Source organism: Gymnoscopelus microlampas, assembly GCF_963454915.1.
Source record: "Gymnoscopelus microlampas genome assembly, chromosome: 17".
NCBI classification, from domain to species: Eukaryota; Metazoa; Chordata; class Actinopteri; order Myctophiformes; family Myctophidae; genus Gymnoscopelus; species Gymnoscopelus microlampas.
The window spans coordinates 41,446,309-41,461,648 of NC_139954.1; the positions used below are offsets into that span (position 1 = coordinate 41,446,309).

At 42.8% G+C, this 15,340-nt stretch overlaps 1 protein-coding gene across 1 annotated transcript in view; it reads right to left on the reverse strand.

Moving 5' to 3' along the window:
- The window catches only part of thsd7ba (thrombospondin, type I, domain containing 7Ba), a 281,240-nt gene that overhangs the window by 113,055 nt on the left and 152,845 nt on the right, over positions 1–15,340 (reverse strand). Inside the window, exons 10-12 of the mRNA XM_084085439.1 lie at positions 6,449–6,564; positions 3,256–3,388; positions 2,529–2,636 (exon numbers count right to left, since the gene is read on the reverse strand). Coding sequence (XP_083941565.1) covers positions 2,529–2,636; positions 3,256–3,388; positions 6,449–6,564 — 357 coding nt within the window. The remainder of the gene's footprint in view (positions 1–2,528; positions 2,637–3,255; positions 3,389–6,448; positions 6,565–15,340) is intronic.

Sequence of the window (15,340 nt, forward strand, 5' to 3'; positions counted from 1 at the left end):
GATACGAGTTGCTCCAACGAACTGCAGAGGCCAATGAGGTATCTAGGTTTCTATATCTATGGTATCAACTACACCTGCCTCCACTCACCACAGCCAATCCTTGTTGCAACCACCACAATATGAATACACCTGCAATCACACAACAGACTTGTTTGTTCTGCTTCACGGCCTCCTCCACCCCAACCGCCTCCTTCCTCCTCGATTCTCGCTCTTCTTCCTTCTGTCTCTACTTCTCTAAAACTCCAGGGGGGACAGTGACGGAGCAGAGATGACCGACCGCTCCCAGAGTAGAGCAACGATGGCCGTCAGCTCCCGAGACTACGCCCCCCACCCTGAGTCTCGACCTACCTTTGGTCCCTCATCCCGTTCCACATTCATCTCATTACGTTTCAATAAATTGTTAAATTTAAGTAGAGGTGTGGTCTCTTACTAGTGAAATACCAGTTAATGTGTAGCATACGTGTACAGTATCACCGTTCTCTAATTCATTGACCAATGACCACATACCGTTTAAATGTTCATGGCACTTATTCCAACCTTGCATTTTGCAAGTCGCTCTGCAGAAAAAGCTACAAAAGTGAATTGTAATTGATATGCAGACACTCAAACATGTTCAGTGGATTAGCATTAGCCATAATTTAAGGGCAAGTGATAAAAAGCCGCCCCTTTGCGGAAAACTGCTACTTTAAGCCTCATTATTTCTAATGACTACCACTCACTAACATTCACCACAAATTCCATCCTCACACTTACTTATTAGTTATTTTGAAATGTCATAGTTATTTAACTTAGTGTTTTTATAATCAAAATCAAATATGAAGCTGGTAAAGGTCAATGAGGATTATTACTAAAACTAAGAATCCGCCACCCCCATCCCTCCTGAAAAGTCACGCAAATTCACGGGAGAACATATCTGCTGTAATTAGGCCATGGAAACGCAACCTGCTGCTGTGCAGCCGAGCAGAAACGCTGGAAAGTTCTCGAGACACAACACACTGCACAGAGAAGTGATTTGGTTTCAATCTTCTCACGAAATTAGATACAACAGCTAGTTTCTAGTACTTATAGGGACATTTGCCCTCCGCTAAACAAATCTGAAATGATCCAATTATCACCCTCTCTGCCTTTTAAAAGACTTCTGTCCGCTAGCTGCAGTCATCATCTCCACACTTTCAAGGGCGGTCTAGAAAGAATCCACACTGCTCAGATACAATGAGACACCACCACACACACATTCCTGATTGTTCACTCCCAACTCGTAATAAGGTTGATGCGTCGGCTAAAAGGCAGGCGTGCCGCCAGAAGCGTAAACTTGAGCCCCGCGAGGCACCCAGGAGCGAGCCGATAGGCGAAGTGAGTGCCGCGCTGAGCGGCGCGATGTCGAAGTCTGCTTCTGCCGACTCAAGGGCCGTTCAAGTTGCATATTGATAGGCAGAGGATCATTAATCATCCGTCCTCGTCAACTTGCAGCGAGTCCCGTCGCGGAAAACGGGTGTTGCAAATCCTGTCCCAAATCGTCACCGGTTTGGTGTTAGAATGTGTTGTTTCAGACTCTTGAAGCTGCACTATGTAACTTTCCTCTTCTAGTCCGGATTTGAACCGTGGGTTTCTGCGCAAGTGCTGGATTCTTTTTTTACCTTTGAGCTAATAGAGCCTGCCTGCTTGCTCAGGGGATGAATTGAATCTTGACATTCAGGTCAAAATGTGTGTCAAACCAGAAACGTTTCTCACCTAGGTCTAAATGTCTCAATAGTAGAGCAGGGAGACAAATACAAGCACCCCAATTGTATAAGTTATATTGTATTAACATACTCTACCATACAAATTGGACAATTACATTTTATTCATAAAAAAAACAGTTAAATAGTGCCGCTTTAAGCCTCTTGTAATGAAATATGCAGTTCATTTTTGAACAGTCACAATACATTGTCCATACATCTCATATGGCATTGCGGACATCAGTCAGAGTTTCTAAAATGGCTTTTAAAATGTCTTATGGTTTAGTGCCTTTCACTGACTAACAATTCTCCTGAGCGCTCTCTGTCTGCCACATATCCCTTCTTCTCCAACCACTCTCTCCATCCGTGTGTGTGTGTGTGTGTGCGTGTGTGTGTACGTGTGCGTGCTCACTCACACACACACACACACACACACAAACACGCATGTGCATGTGTATTTGTGTGTGTATGGAGGCTGAACTTGCTTCCAGCCTCCTGCTGAGCTGAGTTCTTGCCGTCTGATGTGCTGCATTCATTAACGAGAGCCCACTGTCGAGATGACATCATCAAACAGCACGGAGACAGGCCCAGGCGAGCACGCTTCTCTGACAAACTGACAGCTTCTTCATGTCCCCATCACTTCCTCTTGTTAAAGGAGCTGTTCTCTAAGAGGCTATTAAGTCTCATTAGATCAGGACTGTGGGATGGAGGGTCGAAAATAGCTCACATTGTTTGGTGAGGAGAGGGAGAGGAGAGGGAGAGGAGCGGAAGGGAGAGGACAGGAGAGGAGAGGAGAGGAGAGGAACACACTTGCCTCTGGTCTCTAGGCCATTGCCACAAGATTCCGCCGTTCCAGCCAGCCCTTGCCGAACGGTGTCAGGCACCAGCGTACAGCTGTGCCATTTGTGTTCCTTCCAGCTATGGAGAACCAAAGAAGACGGTTGCATCAACATGAATCACACAAAGACTCACAACATGTTTGATTGCATCTTTAAAAAAAACGCATGTGTGTGTGTGTGTGTGTGTGTGTGTGTGTGTGTGTGTGTGTGTGTGTGTGTGTGTGTGTGTGTGTGTGTGTGTGTGTGTGTGTAGGGCTGTCACGATAACACATTTAAGTTGGCGATTAATTGTCACTCAAATAATTGAGATTGACGATTTCATTGTGTTTGGCATTGAACATCAGAACATTATGAAGGCTTTTAGGCTTCGTATCAAAACATTGCACAGGGCAGATTTGACAAAAATAACTGAAATATACAAATAAATTATTGACATATTCAATAATAATAATATTTTTAATACATGTAAAAATAGCAGAAATATCTGATCTACAAGCTTAGCGTTGTAAGCCAATGTTCAACATGGAAACGATTATGACTAATATGCAAAAATGGGCGCGATTATCTCAAATAATTGCGATTAGACGATTATGTAATAATTGTGACAGGCCTGTGTGTGTATGTGTATGTGTGTGTGCGCGTGTGTGTGTGCTTGTGTGTGTGCGTGCATGCGTGCATGCGTGCGTGTGTGTGTTTACCTATAAACTGGACACAGTGGGAGTGATTCACATTCCCTCTCCTCATACAAAGTGTCCGGACACTCCTGTCCTCCATGGGAGGACCTCTGAGTGATGGTGCGGTATCGAGACTGCGTGATGGCCGTGGTGTTGTCTGTCGAGCACAAACACATACTCAGCACAGAGCACAAGGTATACACTACAGTCACTGTTGTCATGACCTTTGCTTTTCCCAATACGGACATAAACTGGAACGAGGGAGTATAGAGGGGTTAAAGGGACATTTCACCGATTTTGCATCAAACCCCTATTTTTATCTAGGTCTAGGAACCATAAACATGATCCTGGTGTGTTTTTTGTGTTTTATCTGTATTTTTAGATTTGTATCTATATCCTCAGACACTATGATTCATTTGACTCATAGTCTCTTTATCTCACCTTATTTCCTGACTACAATGTAGACCACACCCCCACGCAGCCTCCCCTCCCCACAAGGAAGGGCAGTGCCCCAAAGCATTATGGTCATTGTAGTAATGCAGCAGTCCAGTCAAACCCCAGTCAAACACACAGACTTCTATATTTTTCTGGCCATAGCGTGCAAATTTCAAATTTTGCTACTGTTATCTACTACACAATATTATTAACATTGAGTGACTGTAAGTTCTTCCAGGGGTGTTCCACGCTAACTGATTAACCACTTAAACCCTCTAATCTTAGTGAAACTGTACACCAAAAATAGCTGATCTACAAGCTCACAATGCGTCGCACTGTGAGCTCTTAAATCTGCTATTTAAAGGGATAGTTCACCCCCAAAATGACTTTCTATCGATTAGTCACCCCATGGAAACTTAAATTCATGGATATTTTCTTGTTTTTGTCGCATTCCTAAGCCAATAATGTGATGACCAGCGGACCGGTAGGCAGCGGTTCTGGTCGGTTAAACCACCACAAAACAATATAAACAAATACACTGCAAGTAAGACGAGTGACACAAAATGTCAGAGACTATAACACATTTAAAATGTCCTTGAATGGTGGGGTCAGCTCGTGTCAAGTGAAAGCAAACAAAGCAACAACCTTCCCCCAGAACAACACACGGTGGCCTGCCAATAAAAGACAGACAGAGACCCCAAATGCCCCATGATCTTATCGCAACTGACCGGCACTCATGGTCGTATAATGTCCTCTAACGTCTCCCTACCGCCTCTCTCTCTCTCTCTCCAGACGCACAGCGTACCCATAATGGCTTCATTTGCCTCAGACTCCAAGGCTCATTAAACAATGCTAATTACTAAACATTGAAAATGGCGCAATTAAGAAAGTGATCACATCGCCGGCATACCCAGTGGGCTAAAGCATATTTACAGTACGGACGAGACGCCGCCTTAATTCTTTTTTAAACAATTACATACTTTTGATTTCGGAGACACTTTGCACACGTCCACAGAGCGGTCAAACACATTAAATATCTATTTTCCTCTTGATGAGTCAGCTTAATGTAATTGACAATTAGTAGTGATATTTTCTGTTTAAATTGATACACTGGCGAGACCATTCACCGGTTCTGATGGCATTTTGTGCACCAGCAGTTAATAAAATATACAAGGTTTCACGGAACAGTAAAAGAGTCATTCCAAGTAGAATGCTATTGAATGTACTCGTATTTACTGTATACACTTCCATCTGACGTGTGATACAGTCACATATATACTGCATACACATATAAATTATAATTAGATCTAAACATACTGTAAAAACATATCGGGTGGAAATATTGTTACTAAAACCACACTTGTGTTCCAATTGATCGAATGCAGTTATAATTTAGTCACAAGCTCTTGTTATACAGTATGCTAAAAATAGCAGAAATCTATTAATTTTACGAAAACAAAACACAGAAGATTTGAACTTGGAGATAGGTTGGAGAGAGGTTTCTGCCTGACAACAGCAATATTGTGCCTAGAATTAATGCCCTGCATTTTTAACCCATATCCTCACTATTAGGAGCAGCTGGCCAGCCGCTGAGCATTGCCTGGGGAACAGCTCCAGGTCTAAGCCAGGGGTTCCCAGACTTGATCACTAGAGACTCAAAAGATGAATTTGATGTGTCTCCAACGGGACCCAAACTTAGAAAAATACATTAGGAATTAACCACTTAAGCCCAATTTAATAGTGAACATATAGACGATCTACAAGCTCACAACACGTTAAGAGCTTGTAGATCTGCTATTTTCACTAATTCTTAAACGTTTTTTTTATATTTATGGATAAAATAATAGATCTTTTATTTTATTTTATCATTTTCAAAAATTACATCTTTTCTAGATTTTGTAAAATATTTAGAAATGAAGATTTTTTTTTTGAGGAACCATTAAACCCCGCAACCCATTAAAATCCGTCCGCAGCCTAAAAATGGGTCCAGACCCACCAGGCCACCGGACCACCCACTCTTTAGGTATTTACCCACTTACACCCTATTATACTTGGTCCGCTCTTTTGCTCCACGCCTCTACACCAAATCACTTGGCTGAAAATAGCAGATCTACAAGCACACAACGCATCGCGTTGAGACCCGTCGTGAGCTTGTAGAGCAGCAATGTGTTGGTACATTTTCGCCCCCCAGAATAATAGCGAGGCTATAGGGTTCAATAAGTGGTTAATGGTTACAGTGCTGTCCGTGGCAGAGGCAGCATTGATGTCTCACTGTAGAATTATTACCCGTTAACATGTGTGAAGTGAAGTGCTGCAGAACGACTGATAGGCACGTTGTTGTTGTTGATGGTTTAATTTCCCGGAGGCCTACAGCATTGGTTCTCAAAGAGGGGTCCGGGGACCCCCAAGGGTCTTTGGGGGGGTTCCAGGGGGTCCCCAGCAAAAATGTTTAATATGGCGTCACAATCATTTTAACCACTTTATCCATTTATACGTTGGCTATTCAAAAATAGCAGATGTACAAGCTCACAGCCCGTCACAGCCCGCTGTGAGCTTGTACATCTGCTATTTTTAAAAATCTTTGAAAAATATAGAAAATGTTTGAATCATTTTGATTTTTTTTAAACATAAATATTTTCTTTTGGGGGTCCCCTGGCAGAAAACATTTTCAGATAGGGGTCCGTGGCCAAATATATATCATTTTGGGGGGTCCTTGACATGGAAAAGTTTGAGAACCACATTTTTTTAATACTTTGGCTATTTTTTGAAAAATCCTACGTACCCGGCACACAGGACGTCGGGCAGGCCGTCCACTCGCTGAAGGGCGTCACGATGCAGTCTATCTTGCAGGGAAGCAGACAGGGTCGTACCGTTTCTGGACGGACAGAGTCTGGACACCTAATAGCAAAAAAAAAGGGGTGGCAAAAGAAAAAAAAGAAAGAACAGAGGTCTTAAATTCTGTCCTCCTCCCCCCCCCCCCCTGGGCGATGAATGATAAGCGACCTGACTCACGCGGGTAATAGGACAGCGCGGTGAAACAACTGCCCTGTCCTTGACATTAGACAGCTCACACACTGGCTACCATGACTGATTGTATCTCCTTCCCCGCCTGGCTCTCACTCGGAAGGGAAGAAAACAACGGGAAGAAATGCAAGAAATGTACAGATCTCTCTCTGCACACATGCTTTGACATTGCTTCTTCTTCTCGGGGGCCTTATTCCAGACAGTGGTGGGAAAAGTACTCAGATGTTTTACTTAAGGAAAAGTATCAATACTGGAATGTAGAAGTACTCTGTTACAAGTAACAATCCGGAATAACACATTTACCTGAATAAAAGTACAAAAGTATTGGCATCAAAATGTACTTAAAGTACCAAAAGTAAAAGTACTAAAATGTTTGAAAATAGTAGATCTACGAGTTCACAATGCGTCGCAATGTGACACGTTGTGAGCTTGCAGATCGGCTATTTTCAAATGGCATAGGTATAAAATAGGGCTGAAGTGGTAAATGCATGTTTTATAATGTAATAATGTATATCTGCAAAGCAAATAGTAACTAAAGTTGTAACTAAATAATTGTAGTGGAGTAAAAGATTTGCCTCTGAGATGTAGTGGAGTAGAAGTAAAAGTACCGAAAATTGGAAATACTCCAGTAAAGTAAAAAATACCTCAAAATTGTACTTAAGTACAAGACTTGAGTAAATGCACTTAGTTACTTTCCACCACTGCTGCACACGCTTTGACATTGCTTCTTTCTCGGGGGCCTTATTCCAGATCCAGCATGCACTGTGTGGAAAAAGAAAAAGGAATCTGCACGCCAGTCAAGCATGAGACGCGCAAAGTTTATGCGGCGTTCTGGATTTCATTACCCGGTGTGAGTTGTGCATACCAATTAGCTTACTTAGGATTCATTAATATGCATCGTCTTTCAAGGGCGCACGCTGCACTACGCCCGCGACTGTCTGTCTGATTATCATCTGAACACAATTCCCTTCTGTCGGTTTCAGAAGTAGAAGAGTGAAATTCAATAAATGGAGAGCGCCGAGTCCAATATGCCGCGTGTGGGTTGTAAAAGGAGATGCAGCAGCAGCTGGCGTACCGTCATGACGGGCATGTGTCAAACATAGAGTCGGTATATGGCCGTGTGAGTTTCATCAGCTGTAATGACGACGGATAGAGAGAGGCGTTTCTATTGTGTTGTGAGCAGAGGTGGGAAGTAAGTAACCAAGCACATTTGTTCAACTACTGTACTTAAAGGGATAGTTCACCCCCAAAATGACTTTTTTCCTATCGATTAGTCACCCCATGGATATTTTTTTGTTTTTGTCGCATTCCTAAGCCACTAAATTGATGACCGGCAGCGTGTTCCGGTAGGAGACACAAAGAGTCTCCTACCGGAACCGCCGATTTACAATGTGTCACACTGTGACACATTGTGAGCTTGCAGATTTGCTATTTTTGACAACGTTTGACACATTTTGTTTATTTTATGTACTGTACAGTAAGTATAGTTTTATTCCAATGCTTTTGCACTCTCACTCAGTTAACATTATGAATACAGGCCTCTTACTTGTAACAAGTATTTCGACATGATTGTGGTATTGCTACTTTCACTCAAGTAACAAATCTGAGTACTTCTTCCACGCCTGTTTTTTTTATCAGCAGTTAAATGCAACAGACAGAGGTAGGCGTTGAGGGTTGTGTTGTGAGGAAGCGGGTGATGAGTGCATTTATCTCCCCGTACACAGACAGGCCAGAGTAGCCTCTCACTGCCACCCAGGAGATGGAACGCTCTTGCGGGGAAATCAATCAAAGTCCACCGTGTGGCTACTAATTAAAGCTGAGAAAAGTGAAGGTATGCAAACTGTTTGCCAATGAATGTTCCCGGGGTTCCAAGGACAACGTACTGCTGCCTTCCAAGTGGCTGTTGACTTTTACCACTCGCTCATTTATTGTCGAATATCGAATCATCAAAGATCAAAGATCAGAACATCAACGATGACTCGCTGTAGGCCAGCTGCAGTAATTGGTATTGCTAGCCTGGGCTCTAAAGGATGGCCGTATCTGTCCACCACCTTGGTCCAACACCACAAACGTATCTAGAAAACTGCTGGCTGGTTTTCCATGGAATTCGGAATGTACCCATATTTTGGTGAGCCCATGGCCTTTCCTCTAGCATCACCATTAAGGCAGAATTTTCTGTTACACACAAGATATCTCAAAATCTACAAGGCAGATTGTCATGAAAGTTTCAGAGAGTATTCATGCTCCCTGGAGAGAAAAACAACACCATTGATGTTGGTGACACCACAGCCTTTCCTCTAGCGGCACTCTTAAACTAAAAGTTACGTACTTTCTGTATTTCTTTATTTTTCTATGGCGCTTTTACTTCACTTTAACCACATGAACCCCATCATTCATATTCTGGACATAATTGTTTGCCATGCATAATTGGCTAACGTATCTGCAAAAATAGTACATCTGCAAGCTGACAGCACGTTGCAACGCGGCTATTTTCAGGCAAGAGATTTTTGGTGTAATAGGAAAAAAGAGGGGACCAAGTGCAGGAGGGGGACCTGGGGGGACCTGCATGGAAGTATAAATATTCTGTCTAAGTGGTTAAAGCTGTTTGTCTTTGTTGCTGTTGCTTACAATGTGTTAAAGGGATAGTTCACCCCAAAAAAAACTTTTTTTTTATCAATTAGTTTCTTAGGAATGCGACAAAAAAGGAAAACGTATCCATGAATTCAAGTCTCCATGAGAAAAAAGTCATTTTGGGGGTGAACTATCCCTTTAATGCTACAGCAGCCCTACATAATACTGTACACCCCCCCCCACCCCAGCCACATTTCTAGGAGTAATAATGTAATGTATTATTTTAGCCCCCTTAGTCAGAATGCAGGGTAATAAGAATGGCAGTGTGTCTGCTCAATTCAAAGCACATTGTTTCGGGGTGGGTGTAGTAGTAGCCGTCGGGACTTTTTAGCCTTTTGGGTCTTGTGTTTTAGGTAGATATAGTATAGTGCCTAGTCCTTGGGGTCGGGGTGGGGGCTTCCAAGACAGCCGTGCAAAAATCAAACACAGACACGCGGCTTTGATGCGCTCATCAGCGAAGGCTGGCGTCACAGCGCTCCGACATCACAGAACATCACAGCTCTTTTTTTTCCTCCAGTGTGCCTGAATCACTTTACCCAACAACCAAATCACGGCGATCACTGGAGACCCCAGCGTGGCGCCACAAGCTGCCAGCCACAGAAAGCAAGGCACCAGGAGGGGTTACATCAAAGTACAGTAGAGCGAGAGAGGAGGCGAGATATATAAAAATCCCGTCCTTTTTCCCCGAGCTTTACTCCTCCGCTATCTGTCTCTCCAGTGATGCATGCCGGTGGGGATCCGAACACAACACACCAGCTGGGGGGAATATTAACCCATTCAGACCGGGAACGCATCTGTGTAACCACTTTATATCCATATTTTATAGTTTGGCTATTCAAAAACTAGCAGATATACAAGTTCATAGCGCGGCACCGCGTGCCACGCTATGAACTTCTAGATCTGCTATTTAAAAAAAAAAAAAAAAAAAAAATTGTGCAAATCTTTGAATATATATATTTTTAAAGCAAACGTTTGTAACTCAAATCTTTGCTTCTGGGGGTCCCTGGAACTAAATATTTTGAGATGGGGGGTTTGCAGCTAAATACATATCATTTTGGGGGTCCTTGACATGAAAAAGTTTGAGAACCACTGATATTATAGCAACATAAGTGTTTCAGAAAACTGCTAGGATTTAGAAGACATTCGTAGAATCGGCCTCAGGTCTTAATGGGTTAAGTGCTAAGCCCCAGAGTGAATAAACGGGGATACAGAAGCCTTACAGATCAGAGGGTTACGTTTACTGTTAAACACATGAACCCTGCGCGTCCCCATTCCGGGTCGAACATTCTGCGAAAACAGGCGATCTGCAAGGCTATTTTCGGCGAAGACATTTTTGTGTACAGTGAAAACAGGAGCGGGCCTTGTACAGAGCCCTGGGCTATTTCAGTCAGCTAAGTAAATAGGGTTCAAGTGGATAAAAGCCATCAAGGTCGACAACATTCAAATTGCAGACCAATGTGAATTAATAATCACTGCTTAAATTTGTCAACGGCAACGTAAGTTATGATCACTTTCTGCTTTGAGCTAAGTGGTGGATTATGTTGCCTCTTAACATCTAGAGGGGAAAAAAACTAAGTTAAACATACATTAGTGATGTTAAATGATTGTAATGATGGGAAATTCCACTGATAACGATGTTACGTTTCTCCCAAGCCACTACTGAAACTGCCCTAAACATACATTAGTGATGAGAAATTACTTCAGAGTAAAAGAAATTCCACTGAAACGGTCGAGCTTCTCCCCAAGCCTCTGTTGAAGCCTCAGTGGTTAGGAGGAAACATACAGTTGAGTGGCAAACATGTAAGCTTTCTTCTAGTCTCACGAGCCAGACTGTTGTCTCCAAATGTTCAAATGCTTCCGTCATACAGTCTGGAGCAACGGAAGCTCTGAAAATGATCGGAGGATAAAGCGGATGTGTCGCCTTCTCCTCCCCGCTTCTGTTTCATCTTTACAGTTGCGCAAATGTGTCCTAATATATATCAAAACAATCGAAGCATACTGTATATAGCTTGCTGCTTATCAGAAATGGAAATTCAAAAATTACATCTAAAGATATTTTAAAATGTATTTTCGTGAATGGAAGTGATGAACCGACGACAGTCTCCGTTCTCGCCTTTCGGGAGGTATAGTTATTCGGGGATTGTGGAATAGTTGTCTGGCTACGCGTGTGCCGGCTGGCTTGAAGCCCATACCAAGTTAGACCGGTCAAAATTGCTCTAAAGCAGCGGTTCTCAAACATTTGAAAAGAGGTTTCTTACAGATTCTTATTTAATTATTTTTGGAAATAGTAGATATAATCAAGCTAGTAGGTCGGCTATTTTGGAATTGCCAAAGTATAAAATCGGGTTAAAGTGCTTAAACTGATTTTGATGCTATCTTAACACATTTTGCTGGGGACCCCCTTGAAGCCCCTTTGAGAAGCCGCTAAAGGCTGTAGCTAGTCAAAGGGTGCGTGGTTGACTGGAATACCCCTCTTTTGAGTGGTGGCGCATTAAAAGATATCTTTTAATCCCCCCTCAGTTCAGATAAGAGCAGGTGAGCTACATGGAGGTGACTCCAGGCTCACGGGAGAAACCCGAGATTCAAGATTCTGAAAAAAAAACAGCTGCACTAAAACAACAAGACATGAAGACATGGGAGAAAAAAAAGAAGAATTGCCGTTGCTATCCTGTCCAATTTCTCTAAGTCTCAGAGACATGCTATCTCAGTGTGCAAGCTTAGGCCTCCCGAGTGTTAATCACACTAGATCAGCTACACTGTGTGTCATATCTGCAGCGTTCCACATGGGCACAATCACAATCTAACCTTGGGGGCGTGTCTATAGCAGTGTAGTATAACAGTATAGTATGACAGTGTGTTATAGTATAACAATGTATTTGGCCGCCGACCTCCATCTGAAAATCTTTTTGTGTCAAAGAAGACCCCATGCAAGATTTGTGTCGTTGAAAGGTTTCTTCTTTTTTTTTTAAAGTAGCCGTAGGGTTCAAGCTGAACTGTGTAACTTTCCTCTCCTATTGGCTTTGAACCCGGATTTGAACCCGGTTTCCTGCACGTGTGTTGAGTTATAATGACATACTCTATACGGATTGGACAATATGTATTCATTTTTTAAAAGTTACATATTGTTGCTTTAAAGTGGTTACACTGATTCTGATGCTATACTATATTAACTGATTTTGCTGGGAAACCCCCTGGAACCCCTTGGAGGACCCCTGGGGGTCCCCGGCCCCAACTTTGAGAACCAACTGGTCTATAGCACCACCGTGCAGGTTCGGCATCATCGCTGGGAAGAGGCTGCTGCTTGGAAAACTAATGCACAGTGACGCCCTTTGGTGTGGCGTGACAGTCGAAAAACCCCACCGTGAAGACTGCAAAGGTGTGGCAACAGCTCCATTAACCACTTAAACTTTCGCAGAAAATAGCAGATCTACAAGCTTACAACGACGCATTGTAGGCTTGTAGATCGACTATTTTCTGCAAAGGTTTTCAGCTATTTTCACTCTATAACAGGGTTCTTCAATGTTTTTCAGGCCAAGGACCCCCTATCCGAGAGAGAGATGAAGCAGGGACCCCAATACATAATGTATAAAATAGTGTTTCAGATTACATTTTTTTAGATTTTAGATTTTTTTTTTACTTTTCCCTCCACACCTACACCTCTTTGCCAAAAATAGCCGATCTACAAGCTTGTAGATCTGCTATTTTTGGCTATTGTTCTCCTCAGAAAAGAGATGCTAGGGTTCAAGTGGCTAATGTAAAAAAATAATATCACACAAAGATTTGCCGGCCCCCCTGTAGTAACTCTGAGGACCGCTTAAGGGTCCCGGACCCCCTGTTGAAGACCCCTGCTCTATAATGTAGAGTGAAACCAGCCCGAGGTACTATGGCTCGACAACGTATGGGGTTTAAGTGGTTGAACGAACTTAACAACAGCAACACCAAAGCCACCACCAGAGGCATGTTGTACCAATATATTGTAACCGACGGTACCGTTTGTACCGATATCTTCTGGTGTCACACAAATGACAGGTTTCATTAAAAGCCGTGGTGGTGTTGGTGGTGGAGGAGGATCAAAGAACAAGCACATAAAACACACTCCGCCATAAACGTCTTTATGGCTCTGTCAATAATATATTGAGCTAACGCAGGACAAACTGTCTGAATTATTTATAAATGTAGTCTTCCGCTACATGGTGGTGGTGGTGGGCTATAACATCATTATAGCCACCAGCAAACACACGCACGCACGCACGCACGCACGCACGCACGCACGCACGCACGCACGCACGCACGCACGCACGCACGCACGCACACACACACACACACACACACACACACACACACACACACACACACACACACACACACACACACACACACACACACACACACACACACACACACACACACACACACACACACACACACACACACACACACACACACACAGAGAGAGAGAAGCCTTTAGCGGGTTGTTTGATGATATTGTATCGCTGAAAGACGAGTAGATAATGGAAGGTGCGTAAGCAGAATGGATCTGGGGTTCATGATGGGGAAACAGTCTTAACCCATTAAGACCAGGAACACATCTGTGTGTCACTGTAATATTTTTTGGGCTATTAAAAAATAGCAGATATACAAGCTCATAGCGCGGCACCGAGTGCCGCGCTATAAGCTTGTATATCTGCTATTTATTTCTTTAATCGTGGAAAATTGGTGCAAATCTTTGAATATATTTTTTCAAGCGAACATTTGTAACTCAAATCTTTGCTTCCGGGGGGTCCCTGGTACAAAACATTTTGAGATGGGGGCCAAATACATATCATTTTGGGGGTCCTTGAAAACTACTGAACATACGTTTTTTGAAAAACTGTAGGATATGGAAGACATTTGTAGAACCCCCAGAAGCAAAGATTTGAGTTACAAATGTTCGCTTTCAAACATTATATTTAAATATTTGCACACATTTTCACAATTAAAAAAAAAATTGCAGATCTACAATTGCCGTGCTATGAGCTTGTAGATCTGCTATTTTTGAATAGCCAAAGAAATCTTAAAATGACACAGATGCGTCCCCGATCTTAATGGTTTAAACCTAAAGAGAAGGAGGAGAGGCGGTGTGGGAAGGCAGTGATGTATATACGCTAGCGCTCTCCGGGGATAGAATTATACGCTAGATCAGGCCCCTGGGTCATCTGTCAAGTGAGTAAAAGCAGAAGCCGGCTGTATCCAGTATATATACTGTATTATGTACAAATAAGATGCTGCGGGGAAACACACACAGAGACACTTCTTCTCAAATGATCTACTGTAAGGGAAATGCGATCGCTTCCCAGCTTCCTGGCTCGGCTCATATTTACAAAGCATCCTTTTTCTATTCGCCCCTCAGGACGCATAAGTCTGTCTCGCAGCTAAAACAAAGTTCCGAGCAGCTGAGCCGCGATTGATGCGTTCTCCGTGTAATGCAATCGCGCATACGGTACTACAGTATCTACAGTGTGGGTACAGTATGTTATATAAAATCCTCTCCTGCGGAAATTATTCCTTCAGGTTCAGATGTACAATGGACACACCCGAGTACCTACTGTACTATGGGTGAAATATACTTTTAACCCATTAAGACGGGGAAAGCATCTGTCGTTTTAGATCTGAACACTTGAACCATTATCTTATACTTTGGCTGTTCAGAAAATAGCAGATCTACAAGCTCATAACGCGGCCGCCCACAATGATATGTATTTGGCCGCGGACCCCCGTCTCAAAATATTTTGTTCCAGGGACCACCAGAAGCAAAGATTTGAGTTACAAATGTTCGCTTAAAAAATATATATATATTCAAAGATTTGCACACATTGTCAAGATTTTTCAAAAATAGCAGATCTACGAGCTCATAGCGCGGCACTCTGTGCCGCGCTATGAGCTTGTATATCTGCTATTTTTGAATAGCCAAATACATCTAAAATGACACAGATGCGTTCCCGGTCTTAATGGATTAATATAGTATGTAGTAAATAAGTTA